The 24396-nt window shown below is 35.5% G+C and overlaps 1 protein-coding gene across 11 annotated transcripts in view; it reads right to left on the bottom strand.

The window, feature by feature from the left end:
• The window catches only part of HERC1 (HECT and RLD domain containing E3 ubiquitin protein ligase family member 1), a 186991-nt gene that overhangs the window by 127911 nt on the left and 34684 nt on the right, over positions 1–24396 (bottom strand). For 9 of the 11 annotated variants that reach the window (XM_058737453.1, XM_058737452.1, XM_058737460.1 and 6 more), the window contains exons 2-5: positions 14664–15619; positions 10160–10255; positions 3029–3223; positions 1924–2235 (exon numbers count right to left, since the gene is read on the bottom strand). In XM_058737453.1, the coding sequence (XP_058593436.1) occupies positions 1924–2235; positions 3029–3223; positions 10160–10255; positions 14664–15593 (1533 nt within the window). In that variant the 5' untranslated portion in view covers positions 15594–15619. Of the gene's footprint in view, positions 1–1923; positions 2236–3028; positions 3224–10159; positions 10256–14474; positions 14581–14663; positions 15620–22793; positions 22864–24396 lie in introns of those variants that run through there. The other 2 variants (XM_058737454.1, XM_058737462.1) reach the window with 2 other exon arrangements.

Here is a 24396-nt window from a genome sequence, read left to right as displayed (position 1 = left end):
GAAGGTAACTTTCCTTAATTCATGCAAAGGCACTGTAAAGGCTAGCAGGAGCCCTGAATATATTAATCTAATCACTTGCAAGGATATGATATCACACCAACCAAGTTTTTACTCAAAGAGTTGGCTGGGGCTGAATGCTCATGTACAATGAAAAAATTTTAAATATAATGTTAACATAAAACCTCCAATCCTGGCTAATCAAGAAAAATTCATTACATAATAGGGATAACTCAAAAACACAGTGACTATTACCAATGCAGAAAGATCTAGGCAGTATATAAGCTTACATTAATTAAACTCCTAACACTATCTCTTTACCCTCAATTAGCTATATAGTTGATGAGTAGAATCAGGGGAATAAGATTATAAGCAACATAATTGGGGGATCACTATCATACCTTTTAACACTAATCAAATAGTAATTTAACAGAAAAAATATACTAATTATTCTGCATCTTTTCAATATTCAAAAATTTGAACTCACTTTAGAAAATTTAAAGTTTAGATTCAATTAAAAATACTGAGCACCTAATATATTCTAGACAATATGCTGAAACTTTTGAAATTTTTATCTGTAAAAGTAATTTACTTTTTGGAACATTTTTCCTTTATGATGTCCATACTAAGTTATATTTAATTGGCAATGTTTCCACTGCAAAATGGGACATTAAAAGGAATAGAAGTAAAAAAATTTTTACAGCATTAGAATTAAGGAAGAAAGAAGGTGCTGGAAAGACCAGAAAAACGCAACTTCAAGTAGTATTTGTCTGAAAATCTTAGAGCTCCACATTCAATATCTTATCAAGTATCCCATTATGTTGTCAAGTAGAACATTCCAAGGCTCATTGCTTTGGGGCTGATGTCTAAGTTAAAATACTGAAAGTTATAATAAAGTAAAATTCATTTGATAGCCAACCTTGTCAGACAATCTCCTATGAAGTAAAAGTGCCCACTTGTAATTCTGGTATAAAATAAAAATTGAAACTTTAAAAGGATTTTATATCAAAAAAAACTTTTGTGGAAAGAATGCAATCTTAAAATGGAGGAATCCATATAATTGCATATAAGTTTAGGAAAATACCTTTAAGGAATACCTTGAAGGAAAATACCTTTAAGGAAAGGTAAAACAGAAATAAGAAGAGGAGGTCTAGGGGTGCCTGGGCGGCTCAGTCAGTTAAACATCTGACCTCGGCTCAGGTCATGACCTCACAGTCTGTGCTGATAGCACAGATTCTTTGTCTCCCCTCTCTCTACCCCTCTCCCACTAGCTTGCTCCCACGCTATCTCAAAAGTAAGTAAACATTAAAAAAAAAAAAAAAAGAAGAGGAGATCTAAGTTCAGTTTGTAACGGTGCTAATTATTCGTGTGTGACCTTAGGCAAGTTAGTTAACCACTCTAAAAGCCTCATTTAGGTTTCTATTAAAATGCCACCTCCTCTAACCTTACGACCTCATTATCTAATATCACACCCCACCCAAGTTAGTATCTACTACATTACTCATTTTTTTCCCTACTATTATTTGAAATTATTTTATGTGCTTACTTATTTTTTATCTCTATCCACAGATTAAAGCTCCATGAGAGCAAGGATCTTGTCTGTTTTGTTCACTGCTGTTATGTCAACTACCTAAAACACTGCCTGGCTCTTGTAAGGTACTAAACAAATATTTGCTGAATGGAGGATTCTCAGTTTCCTCATGTGAAATGAGAATAATAACTACCTTAACAAAGTTGTTGTGAGAATTAAAATTAAATACTGTGTGTGAAAGTGTTTTGTAAACCATAAAGCAAACATACAAAAGATAAGCCAAAGGATTTGCGGGTGGAGTACCACTTCGGAAAGAATACATCAAAATCTGAAAAATACCATCCTTATAGCACAGTGCATCTAATTATTTTTAAATACAAAAAGAAAGCACATACCTTTCCCTGCAGAGGGCCCTGAATAAGCTTGGGATATTTCTGTGTTGAACTATTTCCATGTCCCAGTTTCCCATAATCACCATCTCCCCAACTGAAGACTTCCCCTTCTGTTGTAAAAGCTAAAGTGTGACCATCAGATCCTTTAGAAGATGAAACCTTTTTAATGGACCTGTGAGGTTCAAATGTTAACTTCTTTAAAGTGGACTGATTATTAGAATCTCCAAGGCCCAGTCTTCCATAGCTGCCTTTACCACAAGCTCTGACAGAGCCATCCGTAGAAATAACAAAAGTGCAGTATTGCCCAGCTTCAATCTATAAGCAAACAAAGAGAATAATAAATTAAAATGTGAGAATCAAAGTATAATATTTGACGTTAGTTTTATCAAAGAAGTTCAAAGAAGTCTTTAAAATCAGAACTTGACATGAATCTCCAGAGAGATTAAACAGAAAATTAAGAAAACTATTAATGGCCTTTTTATGTTGACTTTATTGTTGAGCTCAAATTAATGTGTATGTTATCTTTTCAGGGTATCTACCCAGTCATGGTTCACTAAAACAACACAGTAAAATGTTTTAGCCTCATCTTATAAAGGCTGGGTAAAGGGCAAGAAATAAAATTATCCTATAAATCCCTTAGAGTCCATTATGGTGAAAGACCATACACAGTATTTTACACTCATTCAAAAAAAAAACACATAAATTTTAATGAAAATAATAATAAAATGGAAGGTTCTAGCTTAGCTTAAAGGTAGCTACAAATGAAAAAAAGTGATAATAAGAAAATAAAATGCTGATTTGGCAAAGGGAAAATTCCAGTTTTTATTTAGTCCTATTTATTATTTGCATTGAATATAATGGTAAGTCTGTTGTCATTCATAATTCTTTTTAAAAATCCAGCTCCCAATTTAATTTTTTGAAACTTAGAAACAAAGTTAGGGAAATGGACTAAAAGTTTTTTTCTAGTAAAATGAAAAAAGTGATGTAATACAGTGTAGAAATGATATAGATAAGAAACAAGAATCTTCATCCACTTAAAAAAAGCCCTGGACACTATTTAAAGAGAACCCTGTCATCTACCAATCTGTAAAGTATGCAGAGAACTCACAGTTTGAGCATCAGAGAAACTGGGAGCCAGTTTGGGCTGTAGTATTTTCTCCTGTGTGCCTTCCACCAACTGATGGCTGCTATTGCTCCCCCAAACATAGACCTCACAGGTTTCTGAGACAATGGGAGTGTCACCAGTCTGAATGCTATCTGGGCTAGCACACGTTCTTGAGTAATCAGAAGCCATTCTGCAAACCTATTAAAATTAAAAACATGCAATAAATAGGCAAGATATTTTTAATGGAAACATTTTTATAACTGTCACCTGAAATTACTGTTTACTTTCTTCTAAAACTCTCAACTGCTCAAATAACTTAAGAACAACACATCCAATTTTAAATACAGATGGTTAGACTACTCACTCCTGGAAAAGATACTAATAAAGGTGGCAAAAGTGGAGGAAGAGACACACAATCAAGACTTTTTTAGCTAAAAATTATATTATTGTACACACATTACAGAAAATCAAAGCTTAAAAAACAAAGAAGTGGCTGGCTCAGTTGGTAGAGCATGCAACTCTTGATCTCAGGGTTGTGAGTTCAAACCCCATGTTGAACACAGAGCTTAAGAAAGAAAGAAAGAAAGAAAGAAAGAAAGAAAGAAAGAAAGAAAGAAAGAAAGAAAGAAAGAAAGAAAAAGAAAGAAGGCAAGAAAGAAAACACAATTGATAATCTTATCACCTTAAAACAATGAATGCTATCTATTTTAGGTATGTTTTCCCAGATTTTTGCATATACGTGTTCTTTAACATTGTTATCACAGTGCATATATAAAAGTAATGATACAAAAGTCATGCAAAATTTTCCATGTCTACCTAATCTTCATGATTGAACTGATAATTTCCCACCTAACATAAAAACACAATTTACTTAACCCTTTCTTTAAAAAAATTTTTTTTAACGTTTATTTATTTTTGAGACAAACAGAGACAGAGCATGAACGGGGAGGGTCAGAGAGAGAGGGAGACACAGAATCTGAAACAGGCTCCAGGCTGAGCAGTCAGCACAGAGTCCGACACGGGGCTCGAACACACAGACCGTGAGATCATGACCTGAGCCGAATTCGAACGTGTAACCGATTGAGCCACCCAGGTGCCCCTTAACCCTTTCTTTTAAACAGGACATTTAGATTCTTTTTGTTATATAGAACATTTTAGGGAATGTAGTTTTTACTACATTTTTTTTATTACTTCTTAAATAGAGAACCTCAGAAATGGGGCTACTATATCCCAAAAGGATAACAACCTTACAAATCTTGAAATATACTAGGTAACAAATTGCTTTCCAAAATGGTGCTACTCTATTATTTTATCACCAGCAATATATTCTATGTATAATAAAAATCATCGCTTATTTACAATCTGTGTTGAATACAATGGTAAAGTCTGCTGTCATTCATAATGCTTTTTAAAAATCTAGACTTCTTCACCTGCCGCCCCCCACAACCCACCAAAAGGATTGGACCCAGTGTGGCCATTTCAGTTGCCCTAACCACGGAATACATCTTCATGAGAGTACCAGTCTCACTGAATCGATACCAATATGTATGATTCTAATTTTTTGGCAAACTTAAGTGGGATAAAGAAGGATGCCTTATTTTAACTACATATTTCATTATTATCAATAGAACTAAAGTTTTTTCATCTATTTGTTTACCACTAACTTCTGCCCATTTATTTGTTAGAGCTTAACGGACTTTTAATCGGCTTATATGAATTCTATACAATAAAAATACTAACTCTGGGGGCAGTCTTTAGAGCATGCGACTCTGGATCTCGGGGTCATGAGTTAGAAACTCACATCGGGCAAAGAAATTACTTTTAAAAGGTATATTAATTCTGACTGTAGCTGTTGCCAATTGTTCTGTCTAGTAGTTTTTTGCTCTAACAAAATAAGAGAAGGAAAACCTTCAAAAGTCAATCTTCAGAAGCCCATTAAATGGAAGGGGATAGAATAATTTTAGTCAGAATCATTAAATAGTATCCAAAACAAGAGAATGATATGTGTTAAATAAACATTTTCCAGTGAACAAAAGGACAGTTTTGAGGACATACAAAATATGGGTAAGTGAAGGCTGCCAGTCCCTAATAAAAATCTGAAATTTTGCTGGAGACAAATGGAGAATGGTGGGGTCAAGAGTGTTAGAATTTTTTTTTAAGTTTATTTATTTAATTTTTTTTTGGGGGGGGGGAGGGAAAGAAAGCACAAGTGAGGGAGGGGCAGGGATAGAGGGAGAGAGAAAATCCCAAGCAGGCTCTACACTGTCAGTGAATCTGTGAGATCATGACCTGAGCTGAAATCAAGAGTCAGATGCTTAACTGACTAAGCCACCCAGGCACCCCATGTGTTAGAATTTTTAATATAAAAATCTATTGCTATTAATAGGTTTTATAAAAAAGTCACAGCTCTCCTCCCCCCACAACCCCCAAAAAGAGCGAGATATAAAAAAATTTACTTATAGGGCTTAGAAATGTGTATTTAAAAACAACTGAGGGGTGGCTGGGTGGCTCATTTAAGTGACCAACTTTGGGTCAGGCCATGATCTCGCGGTCCGTGGGTTCGAGCCCCACATCAGGCTCTGTGCTCCCTCTCTCTCAGCCCCTCCCCCACTCATGCTGTCTCTCTCTCTCTCTCTCTCTCTCTCTCTCTCTCTCTCAAAAATAAACATTAAAAAAAAAAACAAAACAGAGACAGGGGCGGGATAGGAACCTAGGAAGATGACAGCAGCAGCAACACAGTTTTCTAAACTCCCTGAACAGAACAGCTACAAGGCCAAACTTCAAGTTCACACTTAACATTCACAATAAAACTAGGTGATAAGGGTACCTCCAGTAACTCCTTTCAAAAATATAAGCAGATGCAGACGAACCACCATCCAGCACAAAAACTACATGGTAATGACATCTGCGCAAGAGGAAGCGATAAAGTATCCGACAGACCTCAGAACAGGAAAAACCTCAAACAACCAATTAGGTACTCAATGGACAGAACAGTAAGCCAATCTAAGAACACCAGTTGCAAGTAGGAAGGGTTTTGCCTGGTCTCACAGCAGGTAAGTACAAAGAGTCCATGAGAAGTTTGAAAGAAGCTACAGTAATCTACTTCTTGTGAACTCTTCAAGTTGACAAGCAAGAATTCCCTGCCAGGACACAGTCACCACACTAAAGAGAAACTACTGGGAGAGGAATATAAATTGAGCAGGATAGGGACAATAAAGAGGAAAGACAGAGAATGTCAAAATAAAAGTGGTGGAGGGAACCATGCTGCGAAACCATCTTGGTTTTTTTTTTGTTTTTGTTTTTGTTTTTTTACAAAAAAATAATAGGAGTCTTTGGTGTTTGAAAAGCTATCTTGAATCCCATCTCCATTTTAAAAGTTCAGAAAACCAAACTGTCCACAAAAATCAGCAACAAAAATATCCAGGTCAAATTCCACATGAAGTTATTACTAGAAAAAAAAGGGAAAAGAGGCAGAATAACATTCCTACAATAAAAGCGTGCCAGAAGGGAACTTTTGACAAAACAGATCAAACTGTAACCTATTTCGAAACAAGCGAAAGGGATTAAGAAAATGAAACAAGACATGAAAGAAAAACAAAAATCTGAAATAGAAACACTCAAAAGTGAGATGACAGAACTCAAGAAAAAATCAGAAATAAAAGAAAAAAAATTTCAGAAATGAAGACTAAACTAGAAGGACTCCAAGTGTAAATATATACAGTCGACAATACCTTAAGAGCAACAAACAATAAAAAAGGAAAAAATGTTTAGAAATAAGTAAATGAAAAAGATATAAAAAGTATTCAAGAAAAAGTGACAAATACTAAAGTTAGGCAAAGATCCAACATACAGATAATGGCGGTCCTTAAAGAAGAAAACCAAATTAAAAAAATTTTTTAAATACTAAAAACCAGAATTTAGGGAAATTTTTCTGAAATAAAAAAGATTTTAAACAACATACTGAAATTCTCATATCTCTGATAATATCAATCCAGAATGTATGACATCTACATGTATTCAAGTGAAATACTGATCTTTAAAGATCACCTAACTCATGGGAAAGAAAATCAGATTATCTTCAGACTTTGACAGGAAAGGTTCATGCCAGAAGAAAACGGATGAACATAACTGAGGTGCAGAAGAAAAGAAAATGTGAGCCAAAGATTTTATATTCTCAAAACTGACTTTGAAGTACAAAGTGGACAGCAATTATTAACACATAAGAAGACAATATTGTTCTAATGGACTTTACTGAGGAATGTACTAGAGAATGAGATTCAGATAACCCAAAAGAAGAAAAAGACATTAACAGAGAAGCTGACTGTGAGCATCAAATATATACTTATAAAACTAAAACTAAAACTAAATGAGAGTTAAAAGGAAGAGAAGATGATGCTCTATGTACATTTAATGTTAACTATAAAAAAAAAACAGAACATATATAAAAATGTAATGTTTTCAGAGGATCTCTTTTGCATTGTTGGTGGGAATGCAAGCTGGTGCAGCCACTCTGGAAAACAGTATGGAAGTTCCTCAAAAAACTAAAAATAGAACTACCCTACAACCCAGCAATTGCACTACTAGGCATTTATCCAAGGGATACAGGTGTGCTGTTTTAAAGGGACACATGCACCCCCATGTTTATAGCAGCACTATCAACAATAGTCAAAGTATGGAAAGAGCCCAAATGTCCATCGATGGATGAATGGATAAAGAAGATGTGGTGTGTATGTATGTGTATATATATATATATATATATATATATATATATACACATACATACATACACACACACACACACAATGGAGTATTACTCAGCAATCAAAAAGAATGAAATCTTGCCATTTGCAACTACATGGATGGAACTAGAGAGTATTATGCTAAGCGAAATTAGTCAAAGAAAGACAAATATCATATGACTTCACTCATATGAGGACTTTAAGAGACAAAACAGATGAACATAAGGGAAGGGAAACAAAAATAATACAAAAACAGGGAGGGAGACAAAACATAAGACACTCATAAATATGGAGACCAAACAGAGGATTACTGGAGGAGATGTGGGAGGGGGGATGGGCTAAATGGGTAAGGGGCACTAAGGAATCTACTCCTGAAATCACTGTTGCACTATATGCTAACTAATTTGGATGTAAATTTTAAAAAGAAAATTAAAATTAAAATTAAAAAAATGTAATGTTTTCAGTAGTCATATGGTGGTAGTATTTGTCTTATTTTAGGACGGCTGTTTGTGACTGTGTGCAGTAAGTGATTAAAACAAGTAAGTAATTTTGGGGTATTCTAATTCTACCAACCCTATACCCTTGAGAATGAGTATTCTTAGTTTAGAAGAAAGGAGATATAAATGTAATATAGAAAAGATTAAGTAAAAATTCTTTGGCTCTGAATTTGAAAGTATCAGCATCAAATCATGAGGTATATTAGCTTTAAATACACACACTCTAGCTCTGTCCACTATAAAAGCCTAGAAACAAAATACTCAGTAGTGATGAACATTTTTAACACTCTGATTGTGGTTCTGAAATACTATTTTCCATTAAAAGAAACTAGGGCTTTTTGAAGAAATAGCTATCTGATTCTAGATCTGGGGCAAGAAATGTACAAGATGAATCTAGAGTAATTTAATGTGTCAGACAGCAAGAAAGCTATCAAAGATTATTAGGTCTATGTCAAAAGAATTTAGGAACCACACTGAAGAGACTACTACCCCAAAAGACTACTGGGCCACTACTATGGGTTCATAATAATATTTTTCAAAAGAAATCAAATGGTCAAGTTTGAAGGATAACAGACTAATTCAATAAACTGAACACTAGTAAATAAAAATCAGTGTCAAAATTTTAAAAAATTGGATAGACAGAATCAAGCATTTCTTCTGCCTTTCTTAAATGAACTGAAGCAGAGTAACCAAATAATTGATAAGGGAATCACCTTTATAAAGACATTCCAAAGAATAAATGGAAGAGGAATGATACAGTTAAAATATCACCGTTTTGCACTCAACCACCAATGAATTAATAAATGTAGCCATATAAATGTAGCATCAACAGTTGCTAATACCACAAAAAGAGAGACAATTAGAAGGAAGCTGATGGAAGATCACAACGCCATATAGTCTTGCCAAAGGGATCAAACCTAAGATCAAACCTTGCCAAAAGGATCAATCCTCAGGTCAAGCCTCTGGATCCACCTGCCAATTTGCAGGAAATAAATAGAACATGGTGAACCACATTATGAGCAATCAATCAGCAAAAAGCCCAGGTTCCTGAGCAAAAACATTGAAAGAAAAGAAATAAATGGAGGGGACCCCATAGATTGATTTAAAAGACATCGTGTGTGTGTGTGTGTGTGTGTGTGTGTGTGTGTGTGTGTGTGTTTAGAGAGGGGGGGAGGGGGAGAGGGAGAGGGAGGAAGGAACAAAGGGAAGGAGAAGAAGAATCGTAAGCAACCTCCACACACAGAGCAGAGCCTGATCTCATGACACAGTGAGATCATGACCTAAGCCGAAATCAACAGTCAGACGTTTAACCAAATGAGCCACCCAGGCACCCCAAAGACATCTTTGGTTTTTTTTTAAATAGGCAAGACAGTGTCTTTAATAGGCAAGACAGTGTCTACAGTGTCTAGAGATACACACCTGGGTGACACAACAACAAAGAAATGCAAGGAAGTGATTACTCTGAAAGTCAGCTTAGTGGTTACATAGGAGGTTATAACAGGGGTTACGACCAAAACATGAAAGGGCCATTCTGAGTGGCTGGTAGTTTTACTTCTTTACCTGGGTAAGATGAGAAGAAAATTTATTTTATAATAATTCATTAAGCCTGACATTTGTTTATATGTGTTTCTGTATCTATTTAATAATAAATGTTTTAAATTAAAGTTACCTGCACATGACACAAAGTTCAAAACAAATAAAAGGGTATATATAAATTGAAAAGTATGTCTCCTTCCCAGAGGCCAGACACCCTAGCTCTACTTTCTAGAGGCAACTACTGATGCTACTTTCTTTTGCATCCTTTCCAAAGATTGAATAATTATTTTTAAGGGATAAACACATGCTACAGCATTTTAAGACAAAGTAGTTTTAATGTAAATCATATGATTATTACATACCTCTTCAAAGAGACATAAAGCTGCCTCATAGAGTGAGCACAAGCCATCAGATGTTCTGGTTGGTTCCCTCCACTGACTTCGATCAGCAGATGAACCCTACAGTTTCAGGAGACATATGTATTAAAATCACTTAAATATTCCACAAAAATATCTGAGGAATTGTTTATATGATTATGCGTATTAAGATCAAATCCTAACACTAGGTCATGAAACCAACTTTTATATAGAAGTGTTATAAAAGAAAGAGCTATAGAGTGAAACACTAAATTAAGTGCCAATTCCTCAATGATTACCCTATTCAATAATCATAGGGCTTGACCCAGAAAATAGTCAAGAAGGCAGAATTTTACTAATCACATATTCTTTGAGTGGCCAATATCCAGTAAATGAGGCCCCAGGAAATATTCTACTCTCCTGGGGCTGCCTTACCCACCTGTCTCCAAGGATACAGCAAGTAGAACATAGCGAGCTTGAGTGATGACCTTGACCAGAGCAGCAGAAAGTCTGTTCCTCCCTTCTTAAGTTTCAGCAAAACTAAAGTCTCACAAATCAGTTCATCAGTCTCACAAATCAGTGCTGACTACACTAGCAACTAAGCATCTTTCTCCTATCACAGCTGAGGAATCGTAGACCTCTCTGGGACTCTACAGAAGGGCCCAATGGCTGTGACAAGAAATCATTCCATCATTAAAAAACGACAAACCAGAAAGTGAACTTGATCTCACTGCTCCCTCAAATTCTCAAATGCTTAAATCTTTAGACCACAAATGTCAGGTTCTTTCTCTGGTTTAACAATTCTTTAATCATGAAATTTTCATAAGTAGCTTTATTTCAAAGGATTCTGTAGTGTAAAAATATTTATATTCTAGATGATAAACTGGCAGATATATGATAGGGAAGTATATCTTTTATTATGGAAGGGAGGCTGGCCCTATGAGATCCCATTTATCAATATCAATTTTATTAATTCAAACTATTTTAATCAACATGATTCCTAAGTAATTAAACAAATGAATATGTTGGCTATTTAAGTTATGGCTAGTTTATTAGGTACTACCTGCTGCCACCAAATCAATTTTTATCTATTTAAGATGGTGCTTCTCAAATTTTAATATGGACATGAATTATCTGGAGATTGTGTTAAAGCACAGATTCCAATTCAGTAACTATAGATAGGGTCTAAGGTTCTGCATTTCTAACAAGCTCCCGGGTTATGCCAATGCTGCTACCTGAGGCTTACTCTTTGAGTAGTAAAGCTAAAGAGAGCCAGCCACTTGTAGGTCTGGAATCATACCAGAAAGTGACTGTTCAAAATTAACTAGCACCTAGATATACAAGGTGTTGCGATCTCAGCAAATACTTTGGGGCACAGATTCAATGAATTCCATCATTAGCTGTGCAGAACTTCTGAGGAAAACACAAGTGTAATCTATGGTTCCATTATTTAAAGGCCATCTCGAGTGATCATCAAATCAAAAGCAGATGAAGAAGTAGACTGCTGCACCTTCCTAGGAGCTAGTACCAGAGCCATCATAATCCTCTTTTTTATGCCTTTCTACAATATGGAGGAAAATGTTGAAAACCACATGAAGTTTTCAGTAACAGATCTGGGTTTAAATCCAGGCTCCATCACCTATTGGATGTGTTAATGAAGGATAAGTTTCCCTATCCTTAGACAAGAATAATGCAGATATTATTTAGGTTTGTTGGGAAGATTAAATAGAGTTATGTATAAAACATGCTTAGCACAGCTCCTAGTATATAATAACAACTCAAAACTGGTAGCAGTAATTAATTTGCATCATGTACACTGAGAAAGAAAATACAAGAAATCTTTAATAAATTCTTTCTAAATTTGAAAATACCAAACCAACAAAACATCCTTCAAATACTGTCACTGATTTCTGTCCTTCCCAATACAGTCAATACAGTACTCTCCCCTCTCCCCAATCCATAGTTTCACTTTCTGCAGTTTCAGTTACCCAAGGTCAATAGCAGTCCAGAAGCAGATGCTCCTCTTTCTGACATAGTCAGAAGGTCAACAGTAGCTTAATGCTAGGTCACAATGCCTGCTCATTCCCCTCACTTTATCTCATCGGCATTGTATCAACTCACATCATCACAAGAAGGGTGTGTGCAGTACATTAAGATATTTTGAAAGAGAAACCAGATTCATGTAACTTTTATTACAGTATATTGTTATAATAGCACTATTATTGTTGTTAGTCTCTTACTGTGCCTAATTTATAAATTATATCATATGTATGTATGTACAGGAAAAACCACAGTACACATAAGTTTCGGTCAGCACTATCTGCAGCTTCAGGCTTCTACTGGGGGGGGGTCTTGGAACATAGCCCCCAGGGATAAGGGGGGGATAACGTAGTTAAGACTGAGACTACTCCAGCTCCAGTCAGTCAGTAAGGATTAAAGACATCTCTAAAACCCATTCTGTACAAAATTCTTAATGTAAATAAGAAAACAATACTATCCCTAAGTATTTTTTAAACAACTATATTTTGGAAAATATAGCACATGAAATGTGTAACTTTATACACTGTTAACATATCACAGGAATTTCAATGGTATAAAGATAAGTGGAAATTAAAATAACATAAATTCATGATTTCACAGGTCTTCATTTAATTACCTACCTCTTAAGCACCTACTATCAAAAATAATGTTATACCTTTTTTTTTCCACATTTGTCTTTTTAAGATATTCTGACAAGAACATAATATCCAGGTACTGGATAGAGTACCTTTCCACATATTCTTGCTATCTGGTTTGACTCCACTTAAAATTGCTTCAATGACTCCCCACTGCCTATAGGACCAATTTTCATTGCATAGCATGAGATACAAGGCCCTGCCTACTTAGCAGCTTTATCTCATCCCATTCCACCCCATACAAGCAGGGGCTTGCTCTCCTACACCTTGGTCACTTTGTGAATTCTGGTCCTTTCATCTGAAAACTTCTCCAGCTACCTCCACTTACACATTTCACGTTTGCAGGCAAACTCTACTTTCCAACTAAGCTCAGGGATCCTTCCTCCACAAGGCATTTTCCGCCCCTTCCCTCCAGCCCTCCTCCTGTGTCCCATCACCTCCTCTCTGTGCAGACTTCTACCACAGCTCATTATCTTTAATTTGAAATGTTTGTGCATCTCTCTTTCCTTAAACTGTGAGTTGGCTGAGGGCATGGACGCTACAAAGCTCATTTATCTTTTTAACTCAGTGCCTGACAGCATCTGGCACACAGTGTTAAATAAACACGAAGTGGCATCAAAGGCCAATGGTGTTTTAACTGTTGTTTATTCTTCTAGAATCCAGAGATATACAATGACATTTTTTCCCTACTCTCTATTTAAATATAAGGTCATGAATATCTTGTGGACTCCCATTCAAACAATTACTACACATGTGTTATCACTGAAGGTTAAGAATCACACAACTAAATAAAATTTATGGATTGAACTTATTTTTGTTAGGCCTTACATCAGATAGTCAGTTAATGGTTATGTGTCTCTCTCTTTCACTTCTAACTTGGGTGGTGACTTTTGTCCCAGTTGTTCAGGGGTAGAGAAACTTAAGGCAGGGAGGATCAGGTCAAGTTGGGGTCCAGTGTACAAGGAGTGGATATACCAATTTTCCAAATTCTCAGACAACACTGTAAAGTGTAAGAAACTTGAGTTCTGAAGACCAAGAGCATCAGACTCTATCACTTACTGTGCAGGAAGGAATAATAAACATAAAATTCAACTAAATAACCCTTCCTTCCCTCTAAAGCCAATCTGAAATTAAATTAAATTCAATCTAATATAGGCCTCTGGTGATGTTAGGAGAGCCAAACTAAATCAAATATACAAGATTCTTCCCGAGAACAGATCCAGATTTCTGTCAAAAGCAATCTAGTTTTCTGAGGTGCCCTCATTACAATAAGGAGCTATATCATAGGGTATAAACTTGGAAGTTATGGAGGGAGGCCCCTTCTGACTAGGTGTATTTGACATTTTATCCAGGAATGAAAGAGGTAAAGTGAAGAGAAAACTGGAAATCCAACAATAATGTAAACTTATTATGTTTTATATCTACTTTAAGGTAGGCCTTCACAGGAAAAAAAATGAATAAACTTAACATAAATACAATACATGGTCTGCAAAGACAGACTTGAGGTAAGAAATAAATAACGAAGTGTCTGCCCCATAAGTACTTAATCAGTATATGTTTCACTTCTAGTTCTTTTTGCCAAACGTGTAAATTTAGGTAACTGTCACAGTTTCTTCTTCCTTAAGATAAGGATAAATTATATCTACCTCATGGATTATCATGATAATTGAATCACAGGATGCATCCAAAGCACCTTGTTGGTAGCAGGTACTCAACAAAGGCTAACTCTCTTCTTCCTTAATTGCTGGTATTGGGGAGCAGTAAATAAAAGAAGTCAAAAAAGGAATGAGATGGTTTATTACAGATTAAATTGAAGGCAGATTTATAGTACATACCAAAGAACGCCTCATCTGCATTAATATAGTCATAAAGCAGTCAAAGCTGATCATTCCTTCCTGGCTTGATAGTAGTTTGCTTTTCTCCATGGAATTTACAACCGCTGAAGCCCCCAAAGCCATTTCTATCCATTCAAGAAGGTACCGCAAAGAGCCTCGTTGAGCTGCTAAACCAAGCAGCAACTCAGAAGCTAATCTGCGACCTAAAGTGTCTGCCCCAGAATTGGGAATAGTTACTCCTTTAAGAAATGTTGTCACTTGTGATAAGCAGTCCAAACCCATTGGAGGAATCTTGCTTTCATTTGCTAAAGATAATGGTGGCAAAGAGCTGACAACTTCAATTGCAGTATGAATAACGTCGTTGCAAAGACTAAGACCAGGTCCTGACACAGGCATCATCCAACTTTGTCTTAGAAGTGCAAATAATAAACTTAGACCAGTTCGAACACCCATTTCTATAAGTGCATCAGTGCTTGACCGGGGACGTTCACTAACAGAATGGACATCTGCTGAACCAGAGCTGCTCTCCGGAGAATGCTGCTGCTGTTTCACTTTGCCTTTGTCATGGTATTTATTCGAAAGTGCATAAAAGACACGCTGGAGTACAAGCAGTCGTTTTCGAAGTGCCCCAGCAAATGGGGAATCTGAACATACCATCTTCGCTAGTGCTAGCTGGCTGCTAAGAAGGGCATCCAAATAGTGGTCCTGCTCATCACTTGAAAGAGACTCACGTTCAAAGTCTGGCAACTGTGGTCCTTTGAGGCACAAAACTTGTTGGGGCAAAGGTACTACTTCTTTATTGCTGACCAGTTTAGAATACAGAACAGCAACTCCCTCTCTTGTAGCAATAGATTCACTATCTTCTGTAATCCAGGAGCTGTTCAGGTGTTCAAGCCATTTCAGTTTCACTGGTGGAACCATAGTTGCCATGTTGGTTTACTCTTCAGCCATTAGTTCTATAAAGGGAGATGAAAAAGCAGTCAAAAACTTACACAATTGATTCATAAAATGTTTCTGAACTTCCATCTTACATTACAATTAGTGATTTCAAACTGGTGAGACAAAGTCTGAACTGGAATTAATAGCAATGTACCAATGTTAGTATTTTAGCTTTGATAAGTGTACTATAGTTATTTAAGATGCTAATATTAAGGGAAAATGGGTAAAGGGCATAGGAGAACCCTGCACAATCTTTGCAACTTTTGTGTAAACCTAAAATTACCCCAAAATAAAGTTTATTATTAAAAATTAGTGATTTGTGTGCCTCTTCTCTTCAAGTTCTGGCCCCACTGTCAGTATAACAGTGGGTTCTACATGCTCATGACCCCCAAATTCCTATCTCCAACCCAGAACTCTTCCCTGAACTCCAAATTCATATATACAATTCCTCACATCATCACTCCACATAGATATCTATAGGCATCTCAACATATTTAAAACTGAATTCCTAATCCACCACTACCGTCATGCCCACCCAAACCAATTCCTCCTATAAACTTCCTTATCTCATAAATGGCAACTCTATCCTTCTGCTCCTTTGGCCAAAAATCTTGGGAGTCACCACTGATTCCTCCCTCTCTTACACAACAAATCAGTCAGCACTACTTACAAGTACCTCCAAGAATCCAAACAGTTCTCACCCACTTCCTTACTAAAACCTGCCCCAAGATATCATCTCTTGGATCATTGAAGGAGCCTTCTTACCAGTCTCTCTCACTGTACAGAGGAACCACAGTGACTCCAAAAGGGTAAAAATGATTTTTGTGTATTTTGTTTACTACCATATTCCAACACATAGTAAGTGCTCCGTAAGTATTTGTAGGGGAAAAAAGTACTTAAAAACTAAGTCCTATGAGATAAAATATTCACAAAACATATATCCCACAAAGGACGGGCATCCAAGATACATAAAGAACTCCTACAACTCAAAAATAAAAAGACAATTTAATTTTTAAAAAGGCCAAAAGACTGAACACAACTTCATAGAAGATTTATGAATGGCTGATAAGCATGAGAGAAGTGCTCAAAATCATTATTTATCAGAAAAATGCAAGTTAAAAACACATCCATAAGAGATACTATTACACATCCTTAAGCATGGCTGAAATTCATTAAGACTAACAATACCAAACATTAGCATGGATGTAGAGTAACCAAAACTCTCACAAATCGTTTGCAGGAGTGTAAAATGGAACAACCACTTCAGACAACCACTGATAGCTTCTTATAAAACTAAAAATATCCCTACTCGATGACCCAACAATTTCTTTCCTAGGGATTTACCTAAAAGAAAACATATGTCCGTAAAACAGACTTAAATAAAAATATGGTTACCCCTAGAAGGTAAAAACATGAATAAACTGGGAAGGAGCATGAAGGAGCTTCCTGAGGTGAATATTGGATTACCCAAGCATATCCATTTATCAAAGCTCAGTAAACATACATTTAAGATTTTTACATTTCACTGAATGTGAATTTTATCTCAATAAACAATGAATTCTAGTTGATATGCATACTGAAGTATATTTAGGGGGCAAGTATACTGATGTAATTTATTTTGAAATGCATCAAAAATTGAGATGCACTGATGTATATCTTTATACATATCTATATATATATGATAGGTATGTGATAAAACAAAAATAGTAAATTAGTAATGGTAGAATCTCAGTGGCAAGTATATGTCTGTTCATTTCAAAATCTTTCAACTGTGGGGAGCACCTGGCTGGCTCAGTTGGTACAGCATGCGACTCTCAGGGTTGTAAATTCACATTCTACATTGGGTTTAGAGATTACTTTAAAAAATCTTTAGGGACACTGGCTGGCTCAGTCAGTGGAACACAGGACTCTCATTCTTAGGGTTGTGGGTTCTAATCCCACATTGCGTGTAGAGATTACTTATGTTTGCAATTTTCATCATAAATTACTGCAGGGAGGTGGAGACTAAGTCTGCAAAAAGGAAGTCATTACAGGGCGCCTGGGTGGCGCAGTCGGTTAAGCGTCCGACTTCAGCCAGGTCACGATCTCGCGGTCCGTGAGTTCGAGCCCCGCATCAGGCTCTGGGCTGATGGCTCGGAGCCTGGAGCCTGTTTCCGATTCTGTGTCTCCCTCTCTCTCTGCCCCTCCCCCGTTCATGCTCTGTCTCTCTCTGTCCCAAAAATAAAATAAAAACGTTGAAAAAAAAAAAATTAAAAAAAAAAAAAAAGGAAGTCATTACAGTTGGTAGTAGAAGAACATCCTCAAATACTGAAGGGCAAGTTGGTAGAACATCCTCAAATACTGAAGGGCATTTCATTTTCATGATATAGGTAAATCTTCAAGAAAAAGCTCATGTTATAGAGATCCTAGGCCATCTAAAGGAGTTTCTTATTTCTCAGTATGCCCTGTTAAATTCTAAATATAAAATCTGATGACACTTCCCTTCTCAAGCTTATGATTACTATGCTTAATTATCTTCATTATATACTCAAAGTACGTACTTAGGAAGGGGGGAAAAACATAAGCCTCCTCCCACTTCATTTGGTAATTATTTATTAAACATTGTGCAGAGGATATAAAAGCACCTTATTTACCTCCATCCCTGCAACCCATAGGTTATTTTGTTCTTTTTAATTTTGCTAGTTTGATAGCTATAAAGGGATATGTTGTTGCTCTAACTTCAATTTCCCTGATTACTAATAAATCTGAACAGCTTATGTTTATTGATCATTTCACTACACTCTTCTGGGAAATGTTTGTTCGTGTCCTTCTAGTCATGTATTTTTCTATCAGGTTATCTTGTCAACTTGTAAAAGGTTTCTGTATTCTATCAATGTCCTCAAAATACAAAAATTTCTTCTAAATCTTTTTACATACACATACATCTCTTTTATAGCTCTTGCTTTCCATCTTCAGTTAAAAGAGTACCCACACACACTCATACCCAGATTACACATGAATTCTGGATTATGTATTCACCTGGACTTTCCTGAGGTATTTTTGTTGTTTTTACACCGGTCCTTAATCCACATGGAATTTAAATAAACTCTACATTCATTTGGAACTGTAACAAGCTCTACATGTAAAAGTGGTTCCAAGTTTACTGTTTCCAGGTGTATGGCCAGTTATACCACCACAATTTAAGTAATCCAGGACTTCCAAGATGTCTGAGGCCAATGCAAGCTGAATGAATATTTCCCCAAATTTCTTTCCATAACAATAAGGAAAAATTCTATTCTACACAAAACCACACACACAGCATAATTTGAAGATACAGAATTTGAAGAAGCAAACTGCAAAGTAACTGTGAATAAAACAGAAAAATCACCAATCTCAGTGTACACACTGTTACTTTTAGGTTTTGTGGAAGCAAAAGCAGACTAAGAAAAACTGTACAAAAGACAAAAAAGGAAGTACAGTGAAAGGGCCCACAGGTGATTTGGAATGACTGCCAAAGAAGTTATATCCACACTAAATCTGAAAACACTACAAATGTGTCCAGACAAATCACAGACTACAGGAACTGATTTAATTTAAAGAGTCAGACGGGATTTAAATGAGCAGGTACAATTTTGAAAAGACTGGTAATTTAAACGAGCATTCCTGGAAAAGCAGAGGGGAGGGAAAAAAAGACAATAGGAAGAGAGAATCATCTTTTTGGCAACTGGGTGAAGGGTAAAAGAAAAAAGGAGGAAATGTTTACGGTTCTGAGAGAGGGGACAACCATAAAATTGTCAACATAACAAAACTTCACTCAAACAAACCAACCAAAAAACCCCTCTAAAGTACTTGGACTTTGCTATATTAACAGAAGAGGGTGACATTAAATTAAGAATATTATAAAATACCCAATACCATAAAAATGAACAAGAGAAAAGTCCATACAAAGCTACTGTAGAAAATCAAGAAAGAAAATTTCACATATAACTGATAGAAATCTTTCAGACAACAAAAAAACAAACAAAAAAAATACAAGTTAATAATCTAAACAAAATTAAACACACTGAAACATACGAAGGTACAAAAAAAAACTGAATTGGAAATTTAAAAACAAAGCAAGAACGGACTAACAAAAAAAGGTTTAAAAAAAAGGAAAGGAAAGAGAACACAAGGGAAGGAAGGGAAAGAAAGGAAATCATAAAAGAGGGGCACCTGGGTGGCTCAACTGGTTGAGCATCTAACTCTTGATTTCATCTCAGGTCATGATCTCAAGTTTGTGAGTTCAAGCCCTGCATTAGGCTCTGCACTGACAGCCTGAAGCCTGCTAGGGATTCTCTCTTTCCCTCTCTCTCTGCCCCTCCCCGACTTGTGCTCTCTCAAAATAAACAAATAAATAAATAAAATGACATAAAAGAAAATAAAGAGTCAGAGAGAAATTAGCAGAAACAGAAGACAGGCAAAGGAGGACAGTTGTACTATTAACTACCTGAAGAAGTTTAAAAAAGAGTGTGTGCAAGCTGGTTTTAAAGCTACAACCCAAGAAATCTCACCAGAAACAAAGAATTTCAATCAACACAGTAAGGGCTCACAATTACCTGGGAAAATTATCCCAGAACAATCAGTTTTAGGACATTAACCTAGTTAAAGTATTAGATTTCAAAGATAAAGATAAATAATCCTCAAGACCTCCAGGCAAAAAGATTCAATAACTTTAAAAGGCAAAAGAATTAGGGGTGCCTGGCTGACTCAGGCAGTAGAGCATGTGACTCTTGATGTCAGGGTGAGCCCCATGTTGGATGTAGAGATTACTTAAAAAAGTAAATAAAGTAAAAGGCAGAAGAATTAGACTGACATCACATATGTTAAAACCAACCAAATACTACAGCAACAGCTTTTGTAAAGCAAAAACAAAAACAGGAGATGCAATGAAACAGAACCACACTAATGATGGCAGACTTTAATATACCACTCTCAGTACAGATGGATCAAGTGGACAAAAATAAAGAAACAGAAGATCTAAACAACAAAATAATTCACTCTTTTCCCATTAATACAATCTATTTCTGGATTCTCTACTCTGGTCCACTTATTCATTCTTAGGCCAACAGCGACTTTATTACAGTGGCTTTGTAACTGTTCTGATGGATGGTAAGACAAGTCCCTAATCTTTAAAATATATTCAGTCACATGCTACCTCCCTCAACATATTACTAATGTTCTCAATTGAATTACACTGAATTTATATATTAATTTTCAGAAAATAGACATTTTGGGAGCACCTGAGTGGCTCAATCAGTTAAGCATCAACTCTTGATTTCAGCTCAGGTCACGACCTCAGTTTGTGAGTTCAAGCCCTGCATCATGTTCTGCACTGACAGCATGAAGCCTGCTTGGGATTCTGTCACTCCCTGCTCCCCTCCTTGCTCACGTTCTCTCTCTCAAAATAAACCAACATTAAAAATAAATTAATTAAAAAATTATAATGCTAGAATAACCAAATGTGGTTCTTACACATGAACAGACATATTACATTAGAAAATATCAAAAGAAAAGAACTGAGAGTCCAGGAGATCCAAGTATATACAAAAAATTAGTACATGATAAATGTTGGCATATGATAAAGGTTTTAATCCTAATGAATGCATATACACTACATCCCAATGTGTACAAGGCCCCATGTTTAAGGATTTTCAATACACTCTCATTATAATAGGGAAAAAACAAAACATTCATCAATAGGGAAGAGATAACTAAAATGTTGTATATTCAAATGATGCCAAAGTATAAACTTTATACTATAAAAAAGTTAACACATGCAATTCAACAAAAATAACATAATTTTCTAATTATCAAAACAAGACTTAGTGTTTAAGGAACACAAAAAACAGCACTAGAGGAGCTGAACTGCATAAGTTAACAGTAAAGCATCAGGGGCACTGGCTGCTCAGTATGTAGAATGTGCGACTCTTAAACTCGGGGTTCTTAAATTCAAGCCCCATGTCAGGTGTAGAGATTACTTAAAAAATAAAATGAATTAATTAAAAACGGGGGCACCTGGGTGGCTCAGTTGGTTAAGCATCTGACTCTTGATATCGGCTCAGGTCATAATCTCATGGTTTGGTTCGTGAAATCGAGCCCTGCACTGGGCTTGTGCTGATAGCATGGAACCTGCTTGAGATTCTCTCTCTCCCTCTGTCTCTGCCCCTTCCCTGCTCACTCACACATGCTCTCGCTCTCTCCCAAAATAAGTAAGTAAACGTTAAAAAAAAATTGGAAAGTAAAAGCATCAAAGTCAGCCAGGCTGGCTAAGTTTGAATCTAGTCTACATTACTTACTGGCTATTAACCAAGGCCAAGTTCTAGGTTTGAATCTAGGCTGTTATCATTTACTGGCTATTGACCAAGGCCAGGTTCCTTAATTTCTCCAAAGCTCCAAGTGCTTTCTGTAAATTGTAGGATAATAAAGAGAACCCTCTATGGTTATCACACATACAGAGTTCTTAGAATCACTGCCTGAAACATAGTATACACTCAATAAATGTAAACTGCTATTATAATCATTATTATTTTGTTCCTTATTGCTATCTCTACCAAATATTGGTTATAGATATATGTGGAGATGTATATAAAAGTTTTTTTTTTTAAGATTAGAAGGACAGACCCCCCCCCCCAAACTCATGACAGCAATTGCCTAGGGGGGACGGCAGGTATTCAACAGGACATTAACTTTATTTATGTTTCCATTCTCTTATTTTTAAATTGATCACATAAACATGACAAAATTTTAACATTGTTAAATGATGGCAGAAAACAAAGAAGAGTCCTTTTTTATTCTTGTACTTCTCTTCAGTCTTAAATTTTTCTCAAAAAAAGGAAAAACAAAAAAGCTTGTATGATCATACTGTTTTCAATCATAATATAATCAAAATTTATCATCACTGTCCCATTACTGTTTTAATTTTTAATAGGCTTGTTTTCACAAAAAGCATTTTAACAAAAAAAAATCCTAAAAATTTCTTTTTTTTTTAAGGATTGATTTTATCTATCTTGTTCTAACAGTAACACAGGTTTGGAAAACAAAAATCAAATAACATAGGTTTAATAGTGTTTATCCTTTCTCATGCATACAGAAATCTGCAGTTATAGGACAAATACGGTAAAGCTGATATATTCATCAGCATGCTACCTCAGACACTGTGATAGTTTTACTTACAATTTTTCTGCATATGTATTACACATAAATAAGAGAAACATAACTTCTGGGTATATTCTGATGATGTATTCTGTAAAACAGAAAAATGAATCATCAGAGCAAGATTTGCCAAAGACAAGGGAATGATGCTTTATGAACAATTCTGGTCAATGGAGAAAGGTTTAAACAACAAAACACTGCAGCAGACTAAACACTTTCAGTAAAACTTTTGAAGTACTGGATAAATTCTACCTAGTTCTTTTTTTAATACATTATGTTGTAGGCAAATAAAAAGATAAAAAAACAATTCATCAAGGGTGTTCAAATTACAAATTCTGGTTCCTTCAGTGCTAAACCACTAATAATAAACTAATATCCACTGGGATGTCTCCATTTTTCAAGCTATTCAAGCCATTCACATCAGCTACAACCCAAAGATCCTCTCTAAACGTGAAAAATTAGAATACATTAAATTTCTCCTTCACTTACACAAAATATAAAGTTAGTATTTCTTCAAATACTGTATAAAAGCTAGTTTCCAATCATCTGTACTTAGCTATAGAATCTCCAGTGTTGATGTCCTACAATTGTTCAAAAACAAAGCAAAACTGTTTATTTAATCAACTTTTTGATGTAATTTTATTCCAAAAAACTGTCCAATTGGGGCAAGGTGCAGTAAGTGATAACTGATTTAATTTTTTCATTTTCCCTGAAACTCCAAGAAAGTATATAGTAGGTTCACAAAGTTTATATCTTTGTATTCAATCAACCAACATTTTCAAATCTTAGAAAGTCACAAGCCAGTTTATCAACCTCCTACCTTAGCTACAAACAAGACACGCATGATTCAATATATATTAGAATGGAATTAGGAAATTAAGATGCTACTACCCAAGAAATGACCTTTGGCAAAAATGCTTACTCCCCAGAGCGCATATGAAAAAATAAGAGAATCGAATGAAATAATCTCCAAAGTTCCTTCCAGTTTTAAAATACTATGGACCTTTATATTTAAAATAATCCCCTCAAAATAAAATAAAACTCAAATGTTTAATAACATTCAAATTTGGATCCTACTACATTCTACCCACTTCCGGAAAGAATACAAAAACACTGCACTAGGTTACAGTATACACCAAATTATTTAATTTTTTAAAAGTTTCATTTATTTAAGTAATCTCTACACCCCATATGGGGCTTGAACTCACAACCACAACATCAAGAGTCGCAGGCTCTTCCTACTGAGCCAGCCAGGTGTTCCCCAAATCATTTAATTTTTAAAAATTTAAAAATTTGTTCCATATTGCTCCTGTCTTATGGTTTTTTATGATAATTAAAATACCTGAAATCTAATAAATGCTTAAACTCTAAAGACTTGTTAATTTTAAATTTTAATCAAATTTTTTAAATTAAAAAAATTTACATTAGAAACTACTGGCTTTAGTCATATTTCAGTGCCCTTATCCACATGTTAATGTCAATTGGATCTTGAAAAGCAGGGTGGGGGGGAGGGACTTACATAATTTGATAAGATCACATAAAAGGTAAATGTCAGAATAAGGATTTAAACACAAGTCCCCAGAGTCTGAAGCTGAATGCAATTTCCACAGTCCCATAGTAACAT

Source organism: Neofelis nebulosa, chromosome 7 (genome assembly GCF_028018385.1).
Source record: "Neofelis nebulosa isolate mNeoNeb1 chromosome 7, mNeoNeb1.pri, whole genome shotgun sequence".
Lineage (NCBI taxonomy): Eukaryota > Metazoa > Chordata > Mammalia > Carnivora > Felidae > Neofelis > Neofelis nebulosa.
The sequence above is the reverse complement of the archived record's forward strand: the minus strand, read 5'-3'. Positions and strand labels throughout refer to the sequence as shown.